At 48.3% G+C, this 26,860-nt stretch overlaps 1 protein-coding gene across 3 annotated transcripts; it reads left to right on the top strand.

Moving 5' to 3' along the window:
• Positions 1-418: 418 nt before the first annotated feature.
• LOC129857038 (band 4.1-like protein 4B) lies at positions 419-26,755 on the top strand. Of its 3 annotated transcripts, none has more exons than XM_055924929.1 (23): positions 419-673; positions 2,656-2,760; positions 4,173-4,215; positions 4,649-4,727; positions 7,477-7,521; positions 9,902-9,954; positions 10,048-10,168; positions 11,237-11,324; positions 11,912-12,000; positions 12,101-12,170; positions 12,405-12,574; positions 13,385-13,497; positions 13,666-13,696; positions 15,616-15,649; positions 15,807-15,901; positions 17,650-17,804; positions 21,770-21,885; positions 21,968-22,078; positions 23,578-23,630; positions 23,710-23,868; positions 24,054-24,189; positions 24,330-24,457; positions 24,587-26,755. In XM_055924929.1, exons 1-23 carry the CDS (start codon positions 419-421, stop codon positions 24,648-24,650), a joined length of 2,313 nt encoding a protein of 770 aa, XP_055780904.1. In that variant the 3' UTR covers positions 24,651-26,755. The 3 variants fall into 3 exon arrangements, with proteins under 3 accessions (XP_055780904.1, XP_055780903.1, XP_055780905.1); XM_055924928.1 differs by having other exon boundaries at positions 13,666-13,747; XM_055924930.1 differs by lacking the exons at positions 23,578-23,630; positions 24,330-24,457; positions 24,587-26,755 and having other exon boundaries at positions 13,666-13,747; positions 24,054-24,144.
• Positions 26,756-26,860: the final 105 nt, after the last annotated feature.

The following is a 26,860-nucleotide window of genomic DNA, read 5'->3' as shown; positions in this document are numbered from 1 at the left end:
GTATGTGAGGCTATAGGGACGCCCGCTGCGGAGCTGCTCGAGATTTCTCCAGGATTTCAGAATCTGTGCAACAGCAGGTGCGCGTGCGGGGACAAACGGTGAGAGGTGACGAAGAGGGAGGTGCTTCCGTGAGTGAGTTCACTATTGAAACAGAATAAATGATTGGGAAATTCAACTGGTTGCTTTTTTTAATGCCGAATTGTCGGGTCCTTCTCAATTATGCGGCTGGTGATCCCCACGGCTGCCGAGTTTCAGGATTCAGCGGCAGCCTGAAGTCTCCGTGCCTGCGGTGAGGGACTCTTCGCCCCGGGGTGGTGGCAGTGGGACAAACGCCACACACATTGTTTCCGTGTAGTAAGCCTCCCCGTGGACACCGAACACGGTGCTCGCGCTGTGGGTAGAATTAACAATTGGAAAGATGATGGGCTTCCTACGCCGGACGTTCAGCCACCGCTCGCGCAGACGGTTTCAGACAGCGGACGAACGGGACGGGAAAGGAAGAGGGGGAACCGCGAACCCCGCGCTCCTCGCGCACCAGCAGCAGGTCGTCCACGCGCCTGCTGTGGTGACTGGGGGAGCGGCCGTGCACATCCCAGCTGCTGGGACCGACAAGGATGCGATCACCTGCCGCGTGCTGCTGCTGGATGGGTCGGACGTTAACGTGGATATACCAGTGAGTGTGTGTGTGTGTGGTGTCTCCATATTATTTTCAGATATAATTCTCTCTCAGCAGAATATAAAGTGACTGTTCTTCTATGGTTGTATGGCTTGGGTCATTCAGCACCATGGAGTTTTAACACCTGTCATTGTGTGTGTTCTGTGCGGTGAGGGGTAGGGCTACAGATGGTGTTGTGATCAGCCAATTCACCACATTACTTCCCCATTCTGACTGTTGGCAGGAAGCTACCTACCTCAGAGAAACCTCCACCTTCCTCTCTGCCCATCTCCCTCCCTCTCTCTGCCCATCTCCCTCCCCCTCTCTGCCACCTTCCCGCCATCCTCAGTTTTCTATCTCTCTCTCTTCTCTGTGAGGGAGTGATGTGATTTATCTTGTGGCGCTGTGACGAGAAAGAATGTGTGTGTCCAGGGGAGACGTAGGCATGTGTGCGTCATGTTGTCTTGAGAGAGTTTTATCTTAAAGGTCGAGTTTGTGCGCGTGTCATCATGGTCAGTGAAGCCGTCTCATGCGTCACTTTTTGAATACATACAGGAAGACTGCTGAGGGAATCAATGATCATGGATAGAAAACCTATGACCTAATGTTACTGTAGAGACGCGAGTAGTTACGTTTGATTTGTATCAGGCAAGAAATTCTCTGGCAAATAGACAAAACATCAGAACATGATAGCAATTCACTGTGTGAGGATGTAAGTTGTTGAAGTTAAATTAGTGCGCTGCAGGTGCGTGGAGCCTGGGTGTAGTTAATATGCTTTATGAAGTTTGACTCCGGAGATAATTTATTGCAGTGTGTGGAAAGCATCCTCTCTTCAGAACTAAACAGTACATTCAGTAATATCACATTAAATCTATTCCAAACAGTAGGCTATAACTTTGCCTTAGAGAATACAGGCGTGTGTATGTAAGGACTATTTCCTTAGTTTTCTCTTGTTAATTAGAACTAGCTCATGCTAACGGCCACCAGACGTCAGCTGATTGAAACCAGAGTCTATATAGAGCTCTAACAGGAACAAGCCTGAACATGACTGCTGAATCCTCCCTCAGGGATTCATCTATAGCTGTATTGCGTTGAAATGAATTCAATTGAACTCTTGTCTTCATCCAAAATCGACCTGCTAGGGCCCCCCCCCTAGGGGAAGATGTTTAGGTGTGGGGGTGCTGACTTTTATTTGTCAGGGGTCTGCTCATACAGGAGTAGTAAATGCCAAGGGTACTACTTTTGTGAACAAAAATATTATGTATTTAAAATGTTTTTCTTGTGATTTATCAAGGGGTACTTTAGCACCCTCAATGCCCCTTAACACCCCAGTGCTATGCCCCTAGGCACTTTCAGCTAGCCACTACCCCCTAAACACTCATATAGATATGATTTGATGGGTACTAACACTATGGTGTTAACTTCACCTTTTCTGCCTTCACATAGGCTTGATGGACTTTGTCCCATTTTTACTTGCACCTGCTGTCTAATCCAGATCTACACAGGAGCTTTAGGGATAATATCTAGGGGGAATGTCTGTCTAGGGAAAGTGCTTTGGGTAGGGGCTGTTTTGGAAGTGTGTGTGTGTTGTGCTTTGACGGGAGCTGGAGAGGAACAGGAAGGGCAAGAGTTTTTTTTTTTTTGTGTGTGTGTGTGACACAGGTTGGCAGGTTCATACTTGTTATCAGGAAACAAAGTACAAGGTTATCCTCTCTTTTAAAAACACACTTTGAGGGGTGCAGCTTTTTAGTGGTTTGGGGCATTGCATCTTGGTGGCTGTTCAGCTCAAGAGCCCTATGGATTGTGGGTGTTTCAAAGACAAAGGCCTGAATTATGGCTTCTCCCTCAGGTCTTCTCCCTCTGATTCTGCCCCAGATACAGTCCCTAGTAATGACACACACCCACACTCTGTCATTCTGCTCCATATCCACCCACAAGGTCTAGGCTGTTTATTCTCCAGCCTCCCTATTGGGACTATAATACATGTGTGTGTTTAACAGAAAAGGTCAAAGGGCCAGGAGCTGTTTGACCAGATCAGGTATCATCTGGACCTGGTGGAGGCTGACTACTTTGGACTGCAGTTCATGGACCCAGAACAAGTCTCAGTGAGTAGATATACTCAAAGCCTCTCAACACACACACACCACAACCTGCCATTGCTGATGGGCTTCCCTATGATGTAATGACACTAGTTAAATCAATCAGTGTGGTGTTAAAATGATTGATCTGACGCTCCAGCTATCTGTCATATTCTCTGTCTCTCTCCATCATATTATGTCTGTCTCTGCCTGTCGCTGTCTCTCTGCCTGTCGCTGTCTCTCTGCCTGTCGCTGTCTCTCTCTACTTTTTTTTTTTTAGGGGGTAGATCAACTTTAATATTGCAGATTGATTCTGGGTTCTTTCAATGTAATTGTCTGCATCCTTTCCAATCCCCCATATATATTTTTTTACAAACATTTTATTTTATTATGTTCCCATAACCCTACCACCCTCCCCTAATTGGAAAAAATTAATGGACCACAACACTTAGCCTTCTACTTCCAGCTTATACATACTACGGGCACAATGTATTTTACAGTAGTAATCTTTTGTTTTGAGTCTCAGCCTTCAGCTCCACTCACCCCTCCCATCTATCTCTGAACCACTCCCATCTGGCCAGCAGCATAGCACCCTGCATCCCACTGCTGGCCTGCTTCTGTAGCTAAGCAGGGTTGGTCCCTGGATGGGAGACCAGATGCTGCTGGAAGTGGTGTTGGAGGGCCAGTAGGAGGCACCCTTTCTTCTGGTCTAAAAATATATATATATATATCCCAATGCCCCAGGGCAGTGATTGGGGACATTGCCCTGTGTAGGGTGTCCTGGGATGTTAAAAAAGTGTCCTGACTCTCTGTGGTCACTAAAGATCCCATGGCACTTATTGTAGGAGTATTAACCCTGGTGTCCTGGATAAATTCCCAATCTGGCCCTCATACCATCATGACCAACTAATCATCCCCAGCTTACAATTGGCTCATTCATTCCCCCTCCTCTCCCCTGTAACTATTCCCCAGGTCCTTGCTGTTAATGAGAATGTGTTCTCAGTCAACTTACCTGGTAAAATAAGGGTTAATAAATACATTCTCTGAACCCCTCCCATCTGTCTCTGAACACAATCCTGTTTTGATTTCTATTTGCCATTTATTTTTAACTGTGATGTTTCACAAGTTCTGAACCTTTCTATTCTCATAGTTTCTACACATTGTAAATTAAAGACACAAGTTTGACAAAGTATTATATGATTTATTGACTGACTTTTCAGATCACCCAGCATTGCAATTTGAAGCGTTAGCTGCAGGTAAATGTTGCAATTCTTGGGCTATTCCTGGACCTGCGACCAAAAACAAGCTACATATGGACAGTACGAAAAACAAATGCTCTAATGATTCTGTCTCTTCACAGCAAAATCTGCAGAGCTGGGGTGGTTGTAACCCCTCATATGTATAACATTCTGTTGTCTACTTCTTTGTGTCTCTTGCAGCACTGGCTGGATGTGTCCAAGCCCATAAAGAAACAGATCAGAGGTGAATCCATTCACTCCCACCATCTAATATTCTTAGTGTGTGTGTGGTGTATACTTAATAACAAGCGAAAGCCACCTACTTTTGCCAGACTGTTGGTAGTGTCCTCTCTTAATGTGTGCACTGTATACAGTGGGTTTGTGTGTGGGAAGGCAGGTGGTTCATTACCAGCTGTTGACATGGTGATTAGTGAGTGGTGCAGGGTGACGCCAATGTTTACTTTGTGAGGAAACGCCCTTCTCACAGAGGGCTGCCCGGTTCTTACCCAAGTTTCCAGACAATTTTTAAATTAAGTGCCTGGTGTCCCCAGGGTTTTTTATTTATATATAAAATTAAAATAAATATTTTATTTATTTATACAATGTGGTAGAATGATAGATTGGCCTGACTATCTTTCCCCTAATTGAATCTCTCTCGCTCTGTCTCTCTGTTTCAGATGGTCCTCCATACAGACTGTTCTTCAGGGTGAAGTTCTACTCCTCAGAGCCCAATAACCTACATGAGGAGTTCACCAGGTAACACCACCACTGGCTGCCTGTGCGCGTGCACACTCTGCACACATGAATACACACACACACTCAGTATGTATATGTCTCATTCACACAATCTCACCCCCTCCTCGGTGCAGTGTAGCTAATTACTTTTGGTCCAGTGGGTAAGAGACTAAGGCAAAATGGACTGACACCTCTTCAGAGAGAGAAAGACAGTCTGTGTGAAAGAGAGAAGGAGAAAGACAGTCGGTGTGAAAGAGAGAGGGAGAAAGACAGTCGGTGTGAAAGAGAGAGTGAGAAAGACAGTCGGTGTGAAAGAGGGAGGGAGAAAGACAGTCGGTGTGAAAGAGGGAGGGAGAAAGACAGTCGGTGTGAAAGAGGGAGGGAGAAAGACAGTCGGTGTGAAAGAGGGAGGGAGAAAGACAGTCGGTGTGAAAGAGGGAGGGAGAAAGACAGTCGGTGTGAAAGAGGGAGGGAGAAAGACAGTCGGTGTGAAAGAGGGAGGGAGAAAGACAGTCGGTGTGAAAGAGGGAGGGAGAAAGACAGTCGGTGTGAAAGAGGGAGGGAGAAAGACAGTCGGTGTGAAAGAGGGAGGGAGAAAGACAGTCGGTGTGAAAGAGGGAGGGAGAAAGACAGTCGGTGTGAAAGAGGGAGGGAGAAAGACAGTCGGTGTGAAAGAGGGAGGGAGAAAGACAGTCGGTGTGAAAGAGGGAGGGAGAAAGACAGTCGGTGTGAAAGAGGGAGGGAGAAAGACAGTCGGTGTGAAAGAGGGAGGGAGAAAGACAGTCGGTGTGAAAGAGGGAGGGAGAAAGACAGTCGGTGTGAAAGAGGGAGGGAGAAAGACAGTCGGTGTGAAAGAGGGAGGGAGAAAGACAGTCGGTGTGAAAGAGGGAGGGAGAAAGACAGTCGGTGTGAAAGAGGGAGGGAGAAAGACAGTCGGTGTGAAAGAGGGAGGGAGAAAGACAGTCGGTGTGAAAGAGGGAGGGAGAAAGACAGTCGGTGTGAAAGAGGGAGGGAGAAAGACAGTCGGTGTGAAAGAGGGAGGGAGAAAGACAGTCGGTGTGAAAGAGGGAGGGAGAAAGACAGTCGGTGTGAAAGAGGGAGGGAGAAAGACAGTCGGTGTGAAAGAGGGAGGGAGAAAGACAGTCGGTGTGAAAGAGGGAGGGAGAAAGACAGTCGGTGTGAAAGAGGGAGGGAGAAAGACAGTCGGTGTGAAAGAGGGAGGGAGAAAGACAGTCGGTGTGAAAGAGGGAGGGAGAAAGACAGTCGGTGTGAAAGAGGGAGGGAGAAAGACAGTCGGTGTGAAAGAGGGAGGGAGAAAGACAGTCGGTGTGAAAGAGGGAGGGAGAAAGACAGTCGGTGTGAAAGAGGGAGGGAGAAAGACAGTCGGTGTGAAAGAGGGAGGGAGAAAGACAGTCGGTGTGAAAGAGGGAGGGAGAAAGACAGTCGGTGTGAAAGACAGTCGGTGTGAAAGACAGTCGGTGTGAAAGACAGTCGGTGAGAAAGACAGTCGGTGAGAAAGACAGTCGGTGAGAAAGACAGTCGGTGTGAAAGAGGGAGGGAGAAAGACAGTCGGTGTGAAAGACAGTCGGTGAGAAAGACAGTCGGTGTGAAAGACAGTCGGTGAGAAAGACAGTCGGTGAGAAAGACAGTCGGTGAGAAAGACAGTCGGTGAGAAAGACAGTCGGTGAGAAAGACAGTCGGTGTGAAAGACAGTCGGTGTGAAAGACAGTCGGTGTGAAAGAGGGAGGGAGAAAGACAGTCGGTGTGAAAGAGGGAGGGAGAAAGACAGTCGGTGTGAAAGAGGGAGGGAGAAAGACAGTCGGTGTGAAAGAGGGAGGGAGAAAGACAGTCGGTGTGAAAGAGGGAGGGAGAAAGACAGTCGGTGTGAAAGAGGGAGGGAGAAAGACAGTCGGTGTGAAAGAGGGAGGGAGAAAGACAGTCGGTGTGAAAGACAGTCGGTGTGAAAGACAGTCGGTGTGAAAGACAGTCGGTGAGAAAGACAGTCGGTGTGAAAGAGGGAGGGAGAAAGACAGTCGGTGTGAAAGACAGTCGGTGAGAAAGACAGTCGGTGTGAAAGACAGTCGGTGAGAAAGACAGTCGGTGAGAAAGACAGTCGGTGAGAAAGACAGTCGGTGAGAAAGACAGTCGGTGAGAAAGACAGTCGGTGTGAAAGACAGTCGGTGTGAAAGACAGTCGGTGTGAAAGACAGTCGGTGTGAAAGAGGGAGGGAGAAAGACAGTCGGTGTGAAAGAGGGAGGGAGAAAGACAGTCGGTGTGAAAGAGGGAGGGAGAAAGACAGTCGGTGTGAAAGAGGGAGGGAGAAAGAGAGAGGTGGAAAGTCAGTGTGCCAGTCAGTCAGTCAGTGTGAAAGAGAGAGGGAGAAAGACAGTCAGTGTGAAAGAGAGGGAGAAAAAGACAGTCAGTGTGAAAGAGAGGGAGAAAGACAGTCAGTGTGAAAGAGAGGGAGAAAGACAGTCAGTGTGAAAGAGAGAGGGAGAAAGACAGTCAGTGTGAAAGAGAGGGGGAAAGACAGTCAGTGTGAAAGAGAGAGGGAGAAAGACAGTCAGTGTGAAAGAGAGAGGGAGAAAGTCAGTGTGAAAGAGAGAGGGAGAAAGACAGTGTGTCAGTCAGTCAGTGTGAAAGAGAGAGGGAGAAAGACAGTCAGTGTGAAAGAGGGAGAAAGTCAGTGTGCCAGTCAGTCAGTGTGAAAGAGAGAAAGATTGATTCTACATCAGTGGTTTTATTCTCACTCCTTTTGTCTGTGTTCCAGGTACCTGTTTGTGCTGCAGCTTCGACAAGACATTCTGTCCGGCAAGTAAGCAGCTCCTAACACCCCCAACACACACACACAACTAAACCTCTCTCTCTGTCTCTCATTCTCTCCATCTGGTTCACGTCTCCTGTGTGTAGCTCTATAATAAAGTACAGGATCAGAACATCAGAGGGCTGATCATTTAAAGAAAAGGACCTCTCCTCCCCAACACACACACACACACACACACACACACACACACACACACACACACACACACACACACACACACACACATATATATATATATATATATATATATATATATATATATATATATATATATATATATATATATATATATATATATATATTACTGCTCAAAAAAATAAAGGGAACACTTAAACAACACAATGTAACTCCAAGTCAATCACACTTCTGTGAAATCAAGCTGTCCACTTAGGAAGCAACACTGATTGACAATAAATTTCACATGCTGTTGTGCAAATGGAATAGACAAAAGGTGGAAATTATAGGCAATTAGTAAGACACCCCCAAAAAAGGAATGGTTCTGCAGGTGGTGACCACAGACCACTTCTCAGTTCCTATGCTTCCTGGTTGATGTTTTGGTCACTTTTTGAATGCTGGCGGTGCTTTCACTCTAGTGGTAGCATGAGACGGAGTCTACAACCCACACAAGTGGCTCAGGTAGTGCAGTTCATCCAGGATGGCACATCAATGCGAGCTGTAGCAAAAAGGTTTGCTGTGTCTGTCAGCGTAGTGTCCAGAGCATGGAGGCGCTACCAGGAGACAGGCCAGTACATCAGGAGACGTGGAGGAGGCCGTAGGCGGGCAACAACCCAGCAGCAGGACCGCTACCTCCGCCTTTGTACAAGGAGGTGCACTGCCAGAGCCCTGCAAAATGACCTCCAGCAGGCCACATGCACATATATATAGATATATAGATATATACATACACACACACACACACACACACACAGTGCATTCGGAAAGTATCGAGGCCCCTTCCATTTTTCCACATTTTGTTACGTTACAGCCTTATTCTAAAATGAATTACATTATTTTTCCCCCTCATCAATCTACAGACAATTCATCTTAAAGACAAAGCAAAAACAGGTTTTTAGAAATGTTTGCAAATGTATAAAAAACAGAGATGCCTTATTTACGTAAGTATCCAGACCCTTTGCTATGAGACCTTGAAATTGAGCTCCGGTGCATTCTGTTTCCATTGATCATCCTGTGGTAAATTACATTGATTGGACATGATTTGGATAGGCACACACCTGTCTATATAAGGTCCCACAGTTGACAGTGAATGTCAGAGCAAAAACCAAACCATGAGGTCGAAGGAATTGTCCATAGAGCTCAGAGACAGGATTGTGTCGACACAGATCTGGGGAAGGGTACCAAAAAAGGTCTGCAGCATTGAAGGTCCCCAAGAACACAGTGGCCTCAATCATTCTTAAATGGAAGACGTTTGGAACCACCAAGACTTTTCAGTAAAAGGCACATCACCGCCTGCTTGGAGTTTGCCAAAAGGCACCAAAAGACTCTCAGACCATGAGAAACAAGATTTTCTGGTCTGATTGAACCCTTTGGCCTGAAAGCCAAGCGTCAAGTCTGGAGGAAACCTGGCACCATCCCTACGGTCAGGCATGGTGGTGGCAGAATCATGCTGTGGGGGTGTTTTTCAGTGGCAGGGACTGGGAGACTAGTCAGGATCGAGAGAAAGATGAATGGAGCAAAGTACAGAGATCCTTGATGAAAACCTGCTCCAGAGCGCTCAGGACCTGAGACTGGGGTGAAGGTTCACCTTCCAACAGGACAATGACCCTAAGCACACAGCCAAGACAATGCAGGAGTGGCTTCAGGACAAGTCTCTGAATGTCCTTGAGTTGCCCGGCCAGAGCCCGGAGATGAACTCAATTGAACATCTCTGGAGAGACCTGAAAATAGCTGTGCAGCGACACTCCCCATCCAACCTGGCGGAGCTTGAGAGGATCTGCAGAGAAGAATGGGAGAAACTCCCCAAATACAGGTGTGCCATGCTTGTAGCGTCATACCCAAGAAGACTCAAGGCTGTAATCGCTGCCATTGGTGCTTCAACAAAGTACTGAGTAAAGGGTGTGAATACTTATGTAAATGTAATATTTTAGTTTATTTTTTAATACTACTTTAATACTTTTAATACTATTTCAAATCTGTTTTTGCTATATCATCATGGGGTATTGTATGTGTGGGTTGAGGACATTTTAAAAAACAATCCATTTTAGAATGAGGCTGTAGCGAAACAAAATGTGGAAAAGGTCAAAGGGTCTGAATACTTTCTGAATGCACTACATACTTACACACAGATAGTGTTGGAAGTAACGCTGCATGTGGTGTGATCTCTCTGTTCTGGAACCTTCCTCTCTCCCTCCAGGTTGAAGTGTCCATATGATGTCTCAGTAGACCTGGGGGCCTACTGCTTACAGAGTAGGTGATGATTTACACACTACGGTATCTCTGGAATCAGCATTCATGTTTCTTTTACACCTGACTATAACGCGTGCGTGCTTGTGTGTGTAGGTGAGCTGGGGGACTGTGACCCTCTAGAGCATTCTCCTGAGCTGGTGTCAGAGTTCCGCTTCACACCCAAACAGAGTGAGACCATGGAGGCAGACATCTTTAACAAGTGGGTGGACCTAAGGTGAGTTAAAACGCCATCCAACCATCTTCACTGGTGTCTGTCTGAACAGACTGTAGGTGTGTCTGGTTAAGAACACAGGACATCTTCACTGGTGTCTGTCTGAACAGACTGTAGATGTGTCTGGATAAGAACACAGGACATCTTCACTGGTGTCTGTCTGAACAGACTGTAGATGTGTCTGGATAAGAACACAGAACATCTTCACTGGTGTCTGTCTGAACAGACTGTAGATGTGTCTGGATAAGAACACAGGACATCTTCACTGGTGTCTGTCTGAACAGACTGTAGATGTGTCTGGATAAGAACACAGGACATCTTCACTGGTGTCTGTCTGAACAGACTGTAGATGTGTCTGGATAAGAACACAGAACATCTTCACTGGTGTCTGTCTGAACAGACTGTAGATGTGTCTGGATAAGAACACAGAACATCTTCACTGGTGTCTGTCTGAACAGACTGTAGATGTGTCTGGATAAGAACACAGAACATCTTCACTGGTGTCTGTCTGAACAGACTGTAGGTATGTCTGGATAAGAACACAGGACAGGTGATAACCACATGAACAATGTCTGGTTCTTTAACATCAACTCAGAGGAGTGTATCACTCTGGTGTTTTCTAGTGCTGTATCAAACCTATGTAGATCTCGCTCTCTATCGCTCTCTATTGCTCTCTATCGCTCTCTATCGCTCTCTATGGCTCTTTCCCTCGCTCTCCTTCTCCCTCTGTTTTCCTCTGTCTGTGTGACGGATCAAGGGATTAATCCCCGGAGCGTCTTGATTGAATCCAGGCAGTATTTAACCCTGCTAGTGTATGATCGCTCCAATCTCAGATTAGATTACACACAGAGATTACACACACATACACTGGGGCTCACTGAGCTGACATGACACCAGTATGAGAAAGCCTACTGAGTTTCGCTCTCTCTCTATTGGCCAGATAAACCCCTCGGCCCTAATCTGTCGTGTACATCTGAACTGGATTAGTGCAAGAAGTATGGAGGACATTCCACCCAGAGGGCAGGGTATGTGTGTTAGAGAGAGACTGAGCATGTGGTTGTGTTTCCCCAGGGGTAAGGATCCATCCCAGGCAGAGACAAACTTCCTCAACAAGTGTAAATGGCTGGAGCTGTACGGAGTGGACATGCACTTTGTCAAGGTTGGTGCGTGTGCTGCTGTTGTCAGTGTTTGATGTTTAAAAAAAAAAAAATGTTATCCCATTTTCTCCCCAATTTTCGTGGTATCCAATCGCTAGTAATTACTACCTTGTCTCATCGCTACAACTCCCGTACGAGCTCGGGAGAGACGAAGGTCGAAAGCCATGCGTCCTCCGAAGCACAACCCAACCAGCCGTACTGCTTCTTAACACAGCGCGCCTCCAACCCGGAAGTCAGCCGCACCAATGTGTCGGAGGAAACACTGTGTACCTGGCCCCCTTGGTTGGCGCGCACTGCGCCCGGCCCGCCACAGGAGTCGCTGGAGTGCGATGAGACAAGGATATCCCTACCGGCCAAACCCTCCCTACCCCGGACGACGCTATGCCAATTGTGCGTCGCCCCACGGACCTCCCGGTCGCGGCCGGCTGCGACAGAGCCTGGGCGCGAACCCAGAGACTCTGGTGGCGCAGTTAGCACTGCGATGCAGTGCCCTAGACCACTGCGCCACCCGGGAGGCCTGTGTTTGATGTTTTTGAAGAGAGTTGTGTTGTAGAGTAGCGCTGAGCGTGTGTGACTGTGTTGTCCTCAGGGAAGGGACGGAGCGGAGTACGCTCTGGGTCTCACTCCCACTGGCATCCTGGTGTTTGAGGGCTCCACCAAGATAGGCCTCTTCTTCTGGTAAACACACACACACACTTTGACATGAACACTCCAACACACAATGATCTATTCTTGAAAACAGCTGCCTAGTCTGCAATGTCAACTGTGTGTGTTCCAGGCCCAAGATCACCCGCCTGGATTTCAAAAAGAGTCGACTCACCCTAGTGGTGACGGAGGACGATGATCAGGTGAGCAATACACAAATACCCCTGCCCATGACCCCACTCCGAGGGTGTCTCATATATGCAAAGAAAACCATTTCCATTTCACAGCACCACACATTTACAGGCTACACACTTGTACGTGATCGCCCCCTATTTCACCTTTTGACTTGACAACAAAGACCATTTCATTGACATTGAAATATTTGGACTGCTTTTGTCGGAGTAGTGTTTGATTGTGATTGGCTGTTGTGTGTTTAGGGGCGGGAGCAAGAGCACACATTTGTGTTCCAGTTGGACAGTTCGAAGACGTGTAAACACTTGTGGAAATGTGCTGTGGAGAGCCACGCCTTCTTCCGGCTGCGCCAGCCCACTGCTGGGAAGGCCTCCAGCAGTGACTTCACACGCCTTGGATCACGCTTCAGGTTCAGGTGGGTGGGGCTCGCATCAACACTCAACTCTACAACAGAGGTTGTACCCAAAATGGCACCCAATTCCCTATATAGTGCACCACTTTTGACCAGATTTCTAGGGTCAACTATATAGTGAATAGAGTGCCATGTTGGATGCACTCTGAGACTAGGTAGGGTTCTGGTCAAAAGTAGTGCACGAACTGAGGACTAGTGCGCCATCCGAGATGCAAGTTCTGTCTCTATGGTTACGTGATGGAAGCTATGGTTACAGGGAAATGCCGTTTGTTTACATGTCAAACTGAAATGACCTCTTCAGATATACACACACTTCCATGCATCGATCACCAACATACAGGGACACAGTATGTTGAGTCATGTAAATGTTCTGTACATCCTGAGATGCCAGCTACTGTTCATCGTCGTTAAAGGGAAACTTGGGGGTTTTGGCAATGAAGCCCTTTATCTACTTCCCCAGAGTCAGATTGACTCAACAATACCATTTTTATGTATCTGCATCCAGTATTAAGGAAGTTATCAGCAGTTTCACGAGCTAATGCTAACTGGCATTAGCGCATGATTGGAAGTCTATATCTACTAGCATGCTAGTAGTTACCATAGACTTCCAGTCATTGTGCTAATGCTAGTTAGCAATCACGCTAACGCTAGTTAGCAAATTCCTTTAAACTGGGTTGGTATATTCTCCCCAGTACACACTATAGCCTATACCCTACAGCTCCCAGCAGGGACATAAAAATGGTATCAACGAGTTAATCTGACTCACTGCCAAAATCCTGAAGTATCCCTTTAAAGTGTTCTCTCTCTCCTCAGTGGAAAGACTGAGTACCAGGCGACCCACGGAGGGAGGCTGAGGAGGGCCAGTACGTTTGAGAGGCGACCCAGCAAGAGATACCCCTCCCGCACTCACTCACTGGGTGGCAAGGGTTGGTATATTCTCCCCAGTACACACTATATCCTATACCCTACAGCTCTACATCCCTACAGCTCCCAGTTCCCCCATACAGTAAAACACCCTTACAGGCAGTTTCCCATGTCAATTGTCCTGTGCTTGATTCACTGACCTGATTTAACCTGTCTCTCTCTCTCTACAGCCCTCTCTCCAGCCAAACCACCACATATCAGGTGGGTCCCTGAGAGCACAGGACAACCAAGCATGTACAGAGCCCTTAGAAAGTATGCACACCCTTGACCTTTTTCCACATGTTGTTGTTACAAAGTGGGTTTAAATGGATTTAATTGTAACTTTCTGTCAACAATCTACACAAAATATACTAATGTCAAAGTGGAAGAAAAATTCTAACATTTGTAAAAATTAGTATTCAACCACCTGAGTCAATACATGTTAGAATCACCTTTGGCAGCGATTACAGCTGAGTCTTTCTGGGTAAGTCTAAGAGCTTTCCACACCTGGATTGTGCAACATTTGCCTATTATTATTTTTCAAAATTCTTCAAGCTCTGTCAAATTGGTTGTTGATCATTGCTAGACAACCGTTTTCACTTTCAGGGTTTGCCATATATTTTCAAGCAGATTTAAGTAAAAAATGATAACTCTGCCGCTCAAGAACATTCACTGTCTTGGTAAGCAACTCCAGTATAGATTTTGCCTTTTGTTTTTTAGGTCATTGTCCTGCTGAAAGATGAATTCATCTCCCAGTGTTTGGTGGAAAGCAGACTGAACCAGGTTTTCCTTTAGGATTTTTCCTGTGCTTAGCGCCATTACATTTTCTTATTTTTCCTGAAAAACTCCCCAGTCCTTAACAATTACAAGCATACCCATAACATGATGCAGCCACCACTATCCTTGAAAATACAGAGTGGTATTTGGTGATGTGTTGCATATTTGATTTGCCCCAAACATAACACTTTGTAATCAGGACAAAAAGGGAATTGCTTTGCCACATTGCAGTATTACTTTAGTGCCTTGTTGCAAACAGGAGGAATATTTAGAATATTTGTATTCTGTAGAGGCATCCTTCTTTTCACGCCGTCAATTAGGTTTGTATTGTGGAGTAACTACAATGTTTTTCCATCCTCAGTTCTCCCCTATCACAGCCCTTAAACTCTTTAACTGTTTTAAAGTCACCATTGGCCTCATGGTGAAATCCCTGAGCGGTTTCCTTCCTGAGTTAGGAAGGACACCTGTATCTTTGTAGTGACTGGGTGTATTTGTACACCATCCAAAGTGTAATTATTAACTTCATCATGCTCAAAGGGATATTCAATGTCTGCTTTATTTATTTATTTTTACCAATAGTTGCCCTTCTTTGCGAAGCATTGTAAAACCTCCCTGGTCTTTGTGGTTGAATCTGTTTGAAATTCACTGCTCGACTGAGGGACCTTACAATTATCTGTATGTGTGGGGTACAGAGATGAGGTAGTCTTAAAAAATATATTATTATTTCACACACACAGTGAGTCCATGCAACTTATTTTACATGTTAAGCACATTTTTACTTCTGAATTTATTTAGGCTTGCCAAAACTAAGGGGTTGAATACTTCTTGACTCAAGACATTTCAGCTTTTGATTTGTAATTAATTTGTAAACATTTCTGAAAGCATAATTCCACTTGGACATTATGAGGTGTTTTATGTAGGCCGGTGAGCAAAACAAATGTATATTATTTAATCCATTTTCTAATTCAGGCTGTAACACAACAAAGTGGAGAAAGTCCAGGGGTGTGAGTCCTTTCTGAAGGAGTTGTATGTTACGCCTCTTCATGTTACAGAGCAGTATGGTAATGAGCTAGATGTACATGGGTCCCAACTGAGCCACACGGGTCCCGTGTGGCTCAGTTGGTAGAGCATGGCGCTTGCAACGCCAGGGTTGTGGGTTCGATTCCCACGGGGGGCCAGTACAAAAAAAAAAGTATGAATGTATGTACTTGTAAGTCGCTCTGGATAAGAGCGTCTGCTAAATGACTTAAATGTAAAATGTAAATGTACATTTTATAACAATGTATGTAAATTGAAGATATGTTTCGGTTAATGATCTGTATGTAAATGTAATCTTATTGAGCAGTTATATTGTTCTGTTTCAGCGCCCACACCAGCCACGAACCTAGTCTACACCCGGTAAGACACACACACACACAATGGTTCATCATGGATATGAAGGTTAAAAAGGAAAACGTCAGTGGTTACCTTTGTGACTGATTACCATGGCAATGCATCTGCATTATTCAACTGAATATTATTTTCTCAGTCTTTTTCTCCATCTATCTCTGTTCAGTACCAGCGTAACTTTCCTATAGCCCATGAGCCTTGGCACCCAGCCCTCACACCCCCCATCTACCTACAACACTCAGGACACACATCCCCGCACAGGTGAGACAGACAGACAGACGCACACATAGGTAAGGCAGTTGTCTTAATGGTGTATAGTGAGTCCCCCTAGCCCCCAGAGTTCTCTCTCATTTCAAAGGTGCTCTCTTGTCTCTGCCAGGTATCTCCACTATCTTTCTATTTTTTAATGTCTCTTTCACTTCATATCACTGTTACATCATTCATGTGTTGCATCATTTAGACAGGCTGTGTGTGTGTATGCTTACCGTGTCTGTGTATGCGTACCATGTGTGTCATTTCCCATGTCCAGAGCGCCTGCCGCAGTAGCAGTGAGTCAAGAGCCCAGTCATCGGTCAGTACCAGAGAGGACCAGCGGGTCTTTCCCAGGATCCATCAGTGTGGTGTACAGAGACAAGGTCATGACTGCACTCTGACCCCTCCACCCTAACCTCTACAGCTCTGACCCAGGACCCTGTCCCAAACCCACCTCTAAATCTAAACTCAAACACATACGCTTACGAGACAACTGGAATACAGAAGACGGAGAGAGACTGGGAGACAGAGAAACACTCTGGTTGTGGACTCATGGACCAAAATACCTCGCCATCCTCCTCCTCATCACCCTCCTCATCATCACCATCATTACACACCAGCCTTGTCTACCATGTGTCTTCTCCATCAGATCACCACCACCATGCTGTGGAGACAGAGACTCCTAACAGAAAGAGAGAGACTTTAAACACAGAGAGATCATAGAGAGATCTCTGTCCTAGTGGATTGGACCATGATGTTTGATGTTCAGTGCCTTGTTAGTTCATGTAATTGTTGTTGATACTTTAGTGGCTGAATGCTACAAAGTCCTCAAATGTAACTGGGTAAGATTGAAATTCCGTTTATGCTTTACAAAACAATCATACCGCAACATTATTTTTCTGCCCAGTTAGCGGCTAGATTTGCTTTTAGCCAAATCCTTTTAGAGCAAGCCAAATAATTTCATGTTTTAAAAGTTATCCTAGATCAGGATTCATTGTTGAATGTAAGATGCCAATCATTTGAGTGTGTGAAGTAGTCTGTGTCATCATAAACTGCTGTATCTAGGGATCACATGGTTCTACATTACATCTGTAGGGAAATATAGCTACTTTGGAAATCTCAGCTAAACGATGAAGGAAAATGTTCTTGTTAAATCCTTATCAGCAGTATATACATTACAATAGGATGTTATGGAAGTATTGAGTCTATCGCTGCATATCTGCCTTTGTTCTTCAGAGACATGAATGTTGTGTGTGAGGGGTTCTGACTCAGCTTAATCAACCCCCATAGATCAATAGCCTTGTTTACCTGTGTTAATGCTGACTGTGTTTACATCCTCTTCATGCTCAACATTCCTTCCTGTTGCCTTCAAATTGTTACTCTTATCACAACCAGCCTTATATTGGTTGCTACAGCCTTGTTGAATAAACACACTGCTTAAACTCCTTCACTGAACTTGAATAATGTACACACACACACACACACACACACACACTGAATGACTGTTAAAATGGTGTGCCATACACACAAGACCACACACAGACTACCAAAGCACAGGTGGCTGATTGTACCTTAATTGGGGAAGATGGGCTCATAGAATGTTATCAAAGGTGGTTTCCATGAGCTGTCCTCCCCTCAGCAGCCTGTGTACCTAAGAGGTTTTAAAAACTGGTGTTACTGTGGTAATGAAGGTGGAACAGGGTGCTGGTTTTGGGTTTCTGGACTGTGTTTGAGTGAGTGTGATGTGCTGTCCCCAGTTTCCCTCTGAGTGGTCCTGTCCTGGGAGGGGAGCAGCAGTTCAGTGTTGAGGAGAACGAGACGCCGTACTCTGGAAGCATACACCATCGCCACCGCAGACACACACACTACGACAACAGCCAGGAGACTTACTGTCACACACACAGCAAGAACAGTGAGTATACACACACACACGGGTATACACACCACGGCAGCCAGGTTACTGACACCACGGCAGCCAGGTTACAGACACCACGGCAGCCAGGTTATAGACGCCAGGTTACTGACACCACGGCAGCCAGGTTATAGACGCCAGGTTACTGACACCACGGCAGCCAGGTTACTGACGCCACGGCAGCCAGGTTACTGACGCCACGGCAGCCAGGTTACTGACGCCACGGCAGCCAGGTTACTGACGCCACGGCAGCCAGGTTACTGACGCCACGGCAGCCAGGTTACTGACGCCACGGCAGCCAGGTTACTGACGCCACGGCAGCCAGGTTACTGACGCCACGGCAGCCAGGTTACTGACGCCACGGCAGCCAGGTTACTGACGCCACGGCAGCCAGGTTACTGACGCCACGGCAGCCAGGTTACTGACGCCACGGCAGCCAGGTTACTGACGCCACGGCAGCCAGGTTACTGACGCCACGGCAGCCAGGTTACTGACGCCACGGCAGCCAGGTTACTGACGCCACGGCAGCCAGGTTACTGACGCCACGGCAGCCAGGTTACTGACGCCACGGCAGCCAGGTTACTGACGCCACGGCAGCCAGGTTACTGACGCCACGGCAGCCAGGTTACTGACGCCACGGCAGCCAGGTTACTGACGCCACGGCAGCCAGGTTACTGACGCCACGGCAGCCAGGTTACTGACGCCACGGCAGCCAGGTTACTGACGCCACGGCAGCCAGGTTACTGACGCCACGGCAGCCAGGTTACTGACGCCACGGCAGCCAGGTTACTGACACCACGGCAGCCAGGTTACTGACACCACGGCAGCCAGGTTACTGACACCACGGCAGCCAGGTTACTGACACCACGGCAGCCAGGTTACTGACACCACGGCAGCCAGGTTACTGACACCACGGCAGCCAGGTTACTGACACCACGGCAGCCAGGTTACTGACACCACGGCAGCCAGGTTACTGACACCACGGCAGCCAGGTTACTGACACCACGGCAGCCAGGTTACTGACACCACGGCAGCCAGGTTACTGACACCACGGCAGCCAGGTTACTGACACCACGGCAGCCAGGTTACAGACACCACGGCAGCCAGCTTATAGACGCCAGGTTATAGACACCACGGCAGCCAGGTTATAGACACCACGGCAGCCAGGTTATAGACACCACGGCAGCCAGGTTATAGACACCACGGCAGCCAGGTTATAGACACCACGGCAGCCAGGTTATAGACACCACGGCAGCCAGGTTATAGACACCACGGCAGCCAGGTTATAGACGCCAGGTTATAGACACCACGGCAGCCAGGCTATACACACCATGGCAGCCAGGTTATAGACGCCAGGTTATAGACACCACGGCAGCCAGGTTATAGACACCACGGCAGCCAGGTTATAGACACCACGGCAGCCAGGTTATAGACACCACGGCAGCCAGGTTATAGACACCACGGCAGCCAGGCTATAGACACCACGGCAGCCAGGCTATAGACACCACGGCAGCCAGGCTATACACACCACGGCAGCCAGGCTATACACACCACGGCAGCCAGGCTATACACACCACGGCAGCCAGGCTATACACACCACGGCAGCCAGGCTATACACACCACGGCAGCCAGGCTATACACACCACGGCAGCCAGGTTATAGACGCCACAGCAGCCAGGTTATAGACGCCAGGTTATACACACCACGGCAGCCAGGTTACAGACGCCACGGCAGCCATGTTACAGACGCCACGGCAGCCAGCTTATAGACGCCAGGTTATAGACACCACGGCAGCCAGGTTATAGACACCACGGCAGCCAGGTTATAGACACCACGGCAGCCAGGTTATAGACACCACGGCAGCCAGGTTATAGACACCACGGCAGCCAGGTTATAGACACCACGGCAGCCAGGTTATAGACACCACGGCAGCCAGGTTATAGACACCACGGCAGCCAGGTTATAGACACCACGGCAGCCAGGTTATAGACACCACGGCAGCCAGGTTATAGACACCACGGCAGCCAGGTTATAGACACCACGGCAGCCAGGTTATAGACGCCAGGTTATAGACACCACGGCAGCCAGGCTATACACACCATGGCAGCCAGGTTATAGACGCCAGGTTATAGACACCACGGCAGCCAGGTTATAGACACCACGGCAGCCAGGTTATAGACACCACGGCAGCCAGGCTATAGACACCACGGCAGCCAGGCTATAGACACCACGGCAGCCAGGCTATACACACCACGGCAGCCAGGCTATACACACCACGGCAGCCAGGCTATACACACCACGGCAGCCAGGCTATACACACCACGGCAGCCAGGCTATACACACCACGGCAGCCAGGCTATACACACCACGGCAGCCAGGCTATACACACCACGGCAGGCAGGTTATAGACGCCACAGCAGCCAGGTTATAGACGCCAGGTTATACACACCACGGCAGCCAGGTTACAGACGCCACGGCAGCCATGTTACAGACGCCACGGCAGCCATGTTAGACGCCACGGCAGCCAGGTTACAGACGCCACGGCAGCCAGGTTACAGACGCCACGGCAGCCAGGTTACAGACGCCACGGCAGCCAGGTTACACACGCCACGGCAGCCAGGTTACAGACACCACGGCAGCCAGGTTACAGACACCACGGCAGCCAGGTTATAGACACCAGGTTATTAACACCACGGCAGCCAGGTTATACACACCATGGCAGCCAGGTTATAGACACCAGGTTATTAACACCACGGCAGCCAGGTTATAGACGCCAGGTTATACACACCACGGCAGCCAGGTTATTGACGCCAGGTCATACACACCACGGCAGCCAGGTTATAGACGCCAGGTTATACACACTATGGCAGCCAGGTTATAGACGCCAGGTTATACACACCACGGCAGCCAGGTTACAGACACCACGGCAGCCAGGTTACACACGCCACGGCAGCCAGGTTACACACGCCACGGCAGCCAGGTTACACACGCCACGGCAGCCAGGTTACAGATGCCACGGCAGCCAGGCTATAGATGCCAGGTTATACACGCCACGGCAGCCAGGTTACTGACACCACGGCAGCCAGGTTACTGACACCACGGCAGCCAGGTTACTGACACCACGGCAGCCAGGTTACTGACACCACGGCAGCCAGGTTACTGACACCACGGCAGCCAGGTTACTGACACCACGGCAGCCAGGTTACTGACACCACGGCAGCCAGGTTACTGACACCACGGCAGCCAGGTTACAGACACCACGGCAGCCAAGTTACAGACACCACGGCAGCCAGGTTACTGACGCCACGGCAGCCAGGTTACTGACGCCACGGCAGCCAGGTTACTGACGCCACGGCAGCCAGGTTACTGACGCCACGGCAGCCAGGTTACTGACGCCACGGCAGCCAGGTTACTGACGCCACGGCAGCCAGGTTACTGACGCCACGGCAGCCAGGTTACTGACGCCACGGCAGCCAGGTTACTGACGCCACGGCAGCCAGGTTACTGACGCCACGGCAGCCAGGTTACTGACGCCACGGCAGCCAGGTTACTGACGCCACGGCAGCCAGGTTACAGGCACCACGGCAGCCAGGTTACTGACACCACGGCAGCCAGGTTACAGACACCACGGCAGCCAGGTTACAGACACCACGGCAGCCAGGTTACAGACACCACGGCAGCCAGGTTACAGGCACCACGGCAGCCAGGTTACAGGCACCACGGCAGCCAGGTTACAGGCACCACGGCAGCCAGGTTACAGGCACCACGGCAGCCAGGTTACAGGCACCACGGCAGCCAGGTTACAGGCACCACGGCAGCCAGGTTACAGACACCACGGCAGCCAGGTTACAGACACCACGGCAGCCAGGTTACAGACACCACGGCAGCCAGGTTACAGACACCACGGCAGCCAGGTTACAGACACCACGGCAGCCAGGTTATATGTTAACACTGTGTGTGTTTAGAACACAGAGCCCCTCCCTGTCCTGTAGATGAGTTGGAGCTCTGTCTGCTCAACCCCCTGGAGACAGACAGCAACACCTCTCCCTGGCCTTCACTACATGTCAACATGGACAACAAGGTACGGTTACACACCAGGTCAGACATATTTTAGCAGTTATTTAATACACATTTGGACTCCATCTCTCTCTCTCATCTCTCAGGCAGAGGAGAAGCAGTTGTCTGAGAAGTCTCTCCAGCCCTCTTCTCCCCGCAGCCCTCCAGACCATCTCAAGTGTAACATCTTCAAAGCTCAGATGGAGGCTGTCTTTAGAGTGAGTACTGACACCTAGTGATGGAGGCTGTCTATAGAGTGAGGACTGCCCCCTAGTGATGGAGGCTGTCTATAGAGTGAGTACTGACACCTACTGATGGAGGCTAGCTATAGAATGAGTACTGACCCCTAGTGATGGAGGCTGTCTATAGAGTGAGTACTGACACCTACTGATGGAGGCTAGCTATAGAATGAGTACTGACCCCTAGTGATGGAGGCTGTCTATAGAGTGAGTACTGACCCCTAGTGATGGAGGCTAGCTATAGAATGAGTACTGACCCCTAGTGATGGAGGCTGTCTATAGAGTGAGTACTGACCCCTAGTGATGGAGGCTGTCTATAGAGTGAGTACTGACCCCTAGTGATGGAGGCTAGCTATAGAATGAGTACTGACCCCTAGTGATGGAGGCTGTCTATAGAGTGAGTACTGACCCCTAGTGATGGAGGCTAGCTATAGAATGAGTTCTGACCCCTAGTGAGTGATGGAGGCTGTCTATAGCGTGAGGACTGCCCCCTAGTGATGGAGGCTGTCTATAGCGTGAGGACTGACCCCTAGTGATGGAGGTTGTCTATAGAGTGAGTACTGACCCCTAGTGAGTGACGGGGACTGTCTATAGAGTGAGTTCTGACCCCTAGTGAGTGATGGAGGCTGTCTATAGCGTGAGTACTGACCCCTAGTGATGGAGGCTGTCTAGACTGAGTACTGACCCCTAGTGATGGAGGCTGTCTATAGCGTGAGGACTGACCCCTAGTGATGGGGGCTGTCTATAGCGTGAGGACTGACCCCTAGTGATGGAGGCTGTCTATAGAGTGAGTACTGACCCCTAGTGAGTGACGGGGGCTGTCTATAGAGTGAGTTCTGACCCCTAGTGAGTGATGGAGGCTGTCTATAGCGTGAGTACTGACCCCTAGTGATGGAGGCTGTCTATAGCGTGAGGACTGCCCCCTAGTGATGGAGGCTGTCTATAGTGTGAGGACTGCCCCCTAGTGATGGAGGTTGTCTATAGCGTGAGGACTGACCCCTAGTGATGGAGGTTGTCTATAGAGTGAGTACTGACCCCTAGTGAGTGATGGAGGCTGTCTATAGCGTGAGTACTGACCCTATTGAGTGTGTGTTTGCAGTAGCCGTGTAAAATATAACATCCTCTCTCATCCTCTTGTCTTCTCCTCTGTCATCCTCCTGTCCTCTCCTCTTCTCCTCTGTCATCCTCCTGTCCTCTCCTCTTCTCTCATCCTCTTCTCTTCTCTCATCCTCCTCTTCTCCTCTGCCATCCTCCTGTCCTCTCCTCTTCTCCTCTGCCATCCTCCTGTCCTCTCCTCTTCTCTCATCCTCTTCTCTTCTCCTCTCTCATCCTCCTCTTCTCCTCTGTCATCCTCCTGTCCTCTTCTCTCATCCTCCTCTTCTTCTATGTCATCCTCCTGTCCTCTCCTCTTCTCCTCTGTCATCCTCTTCTCCTCTGTCATCCTCCTGTCCTCTCCTCTTCTTCCTCTCTTGATGAAGGATGCTCCGCTGATGCCCAGAGGGAAGACCTGTAGTCAGGAGATAAATGACAGGCCAGTACTAGCAGTGATACAATACTCCTCCCAGTGTGTGTGTTTGATGGTGGATGATAATGGTATGTGTGTGTCTCAGGTATCAGAGCTCCAGTCAGGACTCCAGAGACTCTGCCACTTCCAGTCTGACCACAGAGAAAACATCCCTCCGCCCCGACCACAACTCAACCACAGACAGACCCGCCAAGTCGAACCCTAACACCAACCGCAGGAAAAGACTGGTCAGGCAGTTCAGCTTGTAAGTATGGCAGGGTATTCACAACCTGCTCTGGGATTCCATACGATGCTCACATCTGTGTCCTGTACTCAAAGTACTGTCATAACCTAGCCACTCTACACAAAAACTTATGATGTTAGTTATTCACTACTCATGTGATACATTAGAATGCTGTGGCTGAACACTGTCCTGTAATTGGTCCTCAGTAACCATGAGGATGAGGATAATCTCCCAGAGGCCCTTGCAGCGATCTCTTCCCGGAGCACTGGGAAGTGTGGATCTAACAACTCACTGGACAACCAGACACAACCCTCCATATACCCTCAGGAAACAAACACACAGGTTATCATACCCCAGAGCACTCAGCAACACACAATTTTCATAGCAGAGCATTTGCCCATTTGGATCAGAGCCTTATCATTTCTAAGCAAATACCAGGATAATAGTGGATTGTGAACTAAACTGTTCTGTGTGTGTTGCAGATGGACATGCCGATACTGGAGCTGAGGAGTCCATGCTGTGAGCGTTCTGCCTCTCCCCACCTCTCCCCTTCCTACTACCACACCTCCATCCCTCCCCTGGTACCCTGCCTCGCCTCTCACACCAACAGGTAACACACACTCAGGTTACACACACACTCAGGTTACAGACACACTTAACACACAAATCTCAGTCATGTAACATTCCTCTTGATGATCTGTGTGTGTGTGTCCCTGTCTGTGTGTGTGTTTGTGTTTAGCGGGGAAGAGATGAGGTTGGGCAGAGAGAAGATTCTCAGGGCTCTCCTGATGACGGAGCTCTGAGTCCGTGACCCTTGTGACATCATGGATGCCTCATGGACCCGGTGTGAGACGACCTTCAGGAGTCCCACGTCCACTGGCTGCACTCAGCAGTCTGCATTTACTGTACATAATGCAGTCAACCTTTCTAGATTTGCATACAAAAGACTTTACTGAAGTGTTATTTTAAAGGGAACAAGTTTTATTTCTACCCACACTACACACCCTGTAATAACATGTTCCCACACTACACACCCTGTAATAACATGTTCCCACACTACACACCCTGTAATAACATGTTCCCACACTACACACCCTGTAATAACATGTTCCCACACTACACACCCTGTAATAACATGCTCCCACACTACACACCCTGTAATGACATGTTCCCACACTACACACCCTGTAATAACATGTTCCCACACTGCACACCCTGTAATAACATGCTCCCACACTACACACCCTGTAATAACATGTTCCCACACTACACACCCTGTAATAACATGTTCCCACACTACACACCCTGTAATAACATGTTCCCACACTACACACCCTGTAATAACATGTTCCCACACTACACACCCTGTAATAACATGTTCCCACACTACACACCCTGTAATAACATGTTCCCACACTACACACCCTGTAATAACATGTTCCCACACTACACACCCTGTAATAACATGTTCCCACACTACACACCCTGTAATAACATGTTCCCACACTGCACACCCTGTAATAACATGCTCCCACACTACACACCCTGTAATAACATGGTCCCACACTACACACCCTGTAATAACATGGTCCCACACTACACACCCTGTAATAACATGCTCCCACACTACACACCCTGTAATAACATGGTCCCACACTACACACCCTGTAATAACATGGTCCCACACTACACACCCTGTAATAACATGGTCCCACACTACACACCCTGTAATAACATGGTCCCACACTACACACCCTGTAATAACATGTTCCCACACTACACACCCTGTAATAACATGTTCCCACACTACACACCCTGTAATAACATGTTCCCACACTACACACCCTGTAATAACATGTTCCCACACTACACACCCTGTAATAACATGTTCCCACACTGCACACCCTGTAATAACATGCTCCCACACTACACACCCTGTAATAACATGTTCCCACACTACACACCCTGTAATAACATGTTCCCACACTACACACCCTGTAATAACATGTTCCCACACTACACACCCTGTAACAACATGCTCCCACACTACACACCCTGTAATAACATGTTCCCACACTACACACCCTGTAATAACATGTTCCCACACTACACACCCTGTAATAACATGCTCCCACACTACACACCCTGTAATAACATGTTCCCACACTACACACCCTGTAATAACATGTTCCCACACTGCACACCCTGTAATAACATGTTCCCACACTACACACCCTGTAATAACATGTTCCCACACTGCACACCCAGTAACAACATGCTCCCACACTGCACACCCTGTAACAACATGCTCCCACACTGCACACCCTGTAATAACATGTTCCCACACTACACACCCTGTAATAACATGCTCCGAGAGATTCACATATCCCTGCAGACACAGACTGACAAGCAGGCAGACAGAGGGACGGGTGACGATGAAAGATGAATGCTAAAGTAGTAAGGTTACTGCTGGGAATCCTACACAATCAAAGCCCTAACTGTTTAAATGATGACACAAACAATTTGTCATGACTTATTGTATTGTCATGTTGATCTGCTCTAATGAAACTGCTAGATGCTGGTAACTGTTCCCAGGTGAAAATCTGCAGAGCTGCAGTCCTGGTCTTGTCCTGTAGATGGAGACACACCCAAACAGACTGCAGCTTGAATCAGTTGTAGTTGCCAATAACCACTACCCGGATCAGGCCTTTTTACATCCTCCCTATGGTTAATCTTAGAATTAATCTGATCCTAGGCCTGTGGTTACATGGAACTAACTGGAGAGTTTGAGTCAGAGCTCAGGTTACAGCCCTGCCATGTTTCTGTGCAGTTCCTTATTGCTGTTCTTGTCTATGTTCTATACCCCTGTGTTTAACCTGAATAAAGACAACGTGTTAACTTTAACAAACATTCTGCTCTCTGCTTGGGAAGTGCGTTGGTGTGTGTGTCAGGTGAATCAAGAGAAACCGGTGCATAAACAGGATCAGGTAGAGTGTTGTGGAGTGAGCAGAAT

Source organism: Salvelinus fontinalis, chromosome 6 (assembly GCF_029448725.1).
Source record: "Salvelinus fontinalis isolate EN_2023a chromosome 6, ASM2944872v1, whole genome shotgun sequence".
Taxonomy (NCBI): Eukaryota; Metazoa; Chordata; class Actinopteri; order Salmoniformes; family Salmonidae; genus Salvelinus; species Salvelinus fontinalis.
Note: the sequence above shows the minus strand (reverse complement) of the source record. Positions and strands in the feature narration are given on the sequence as shown.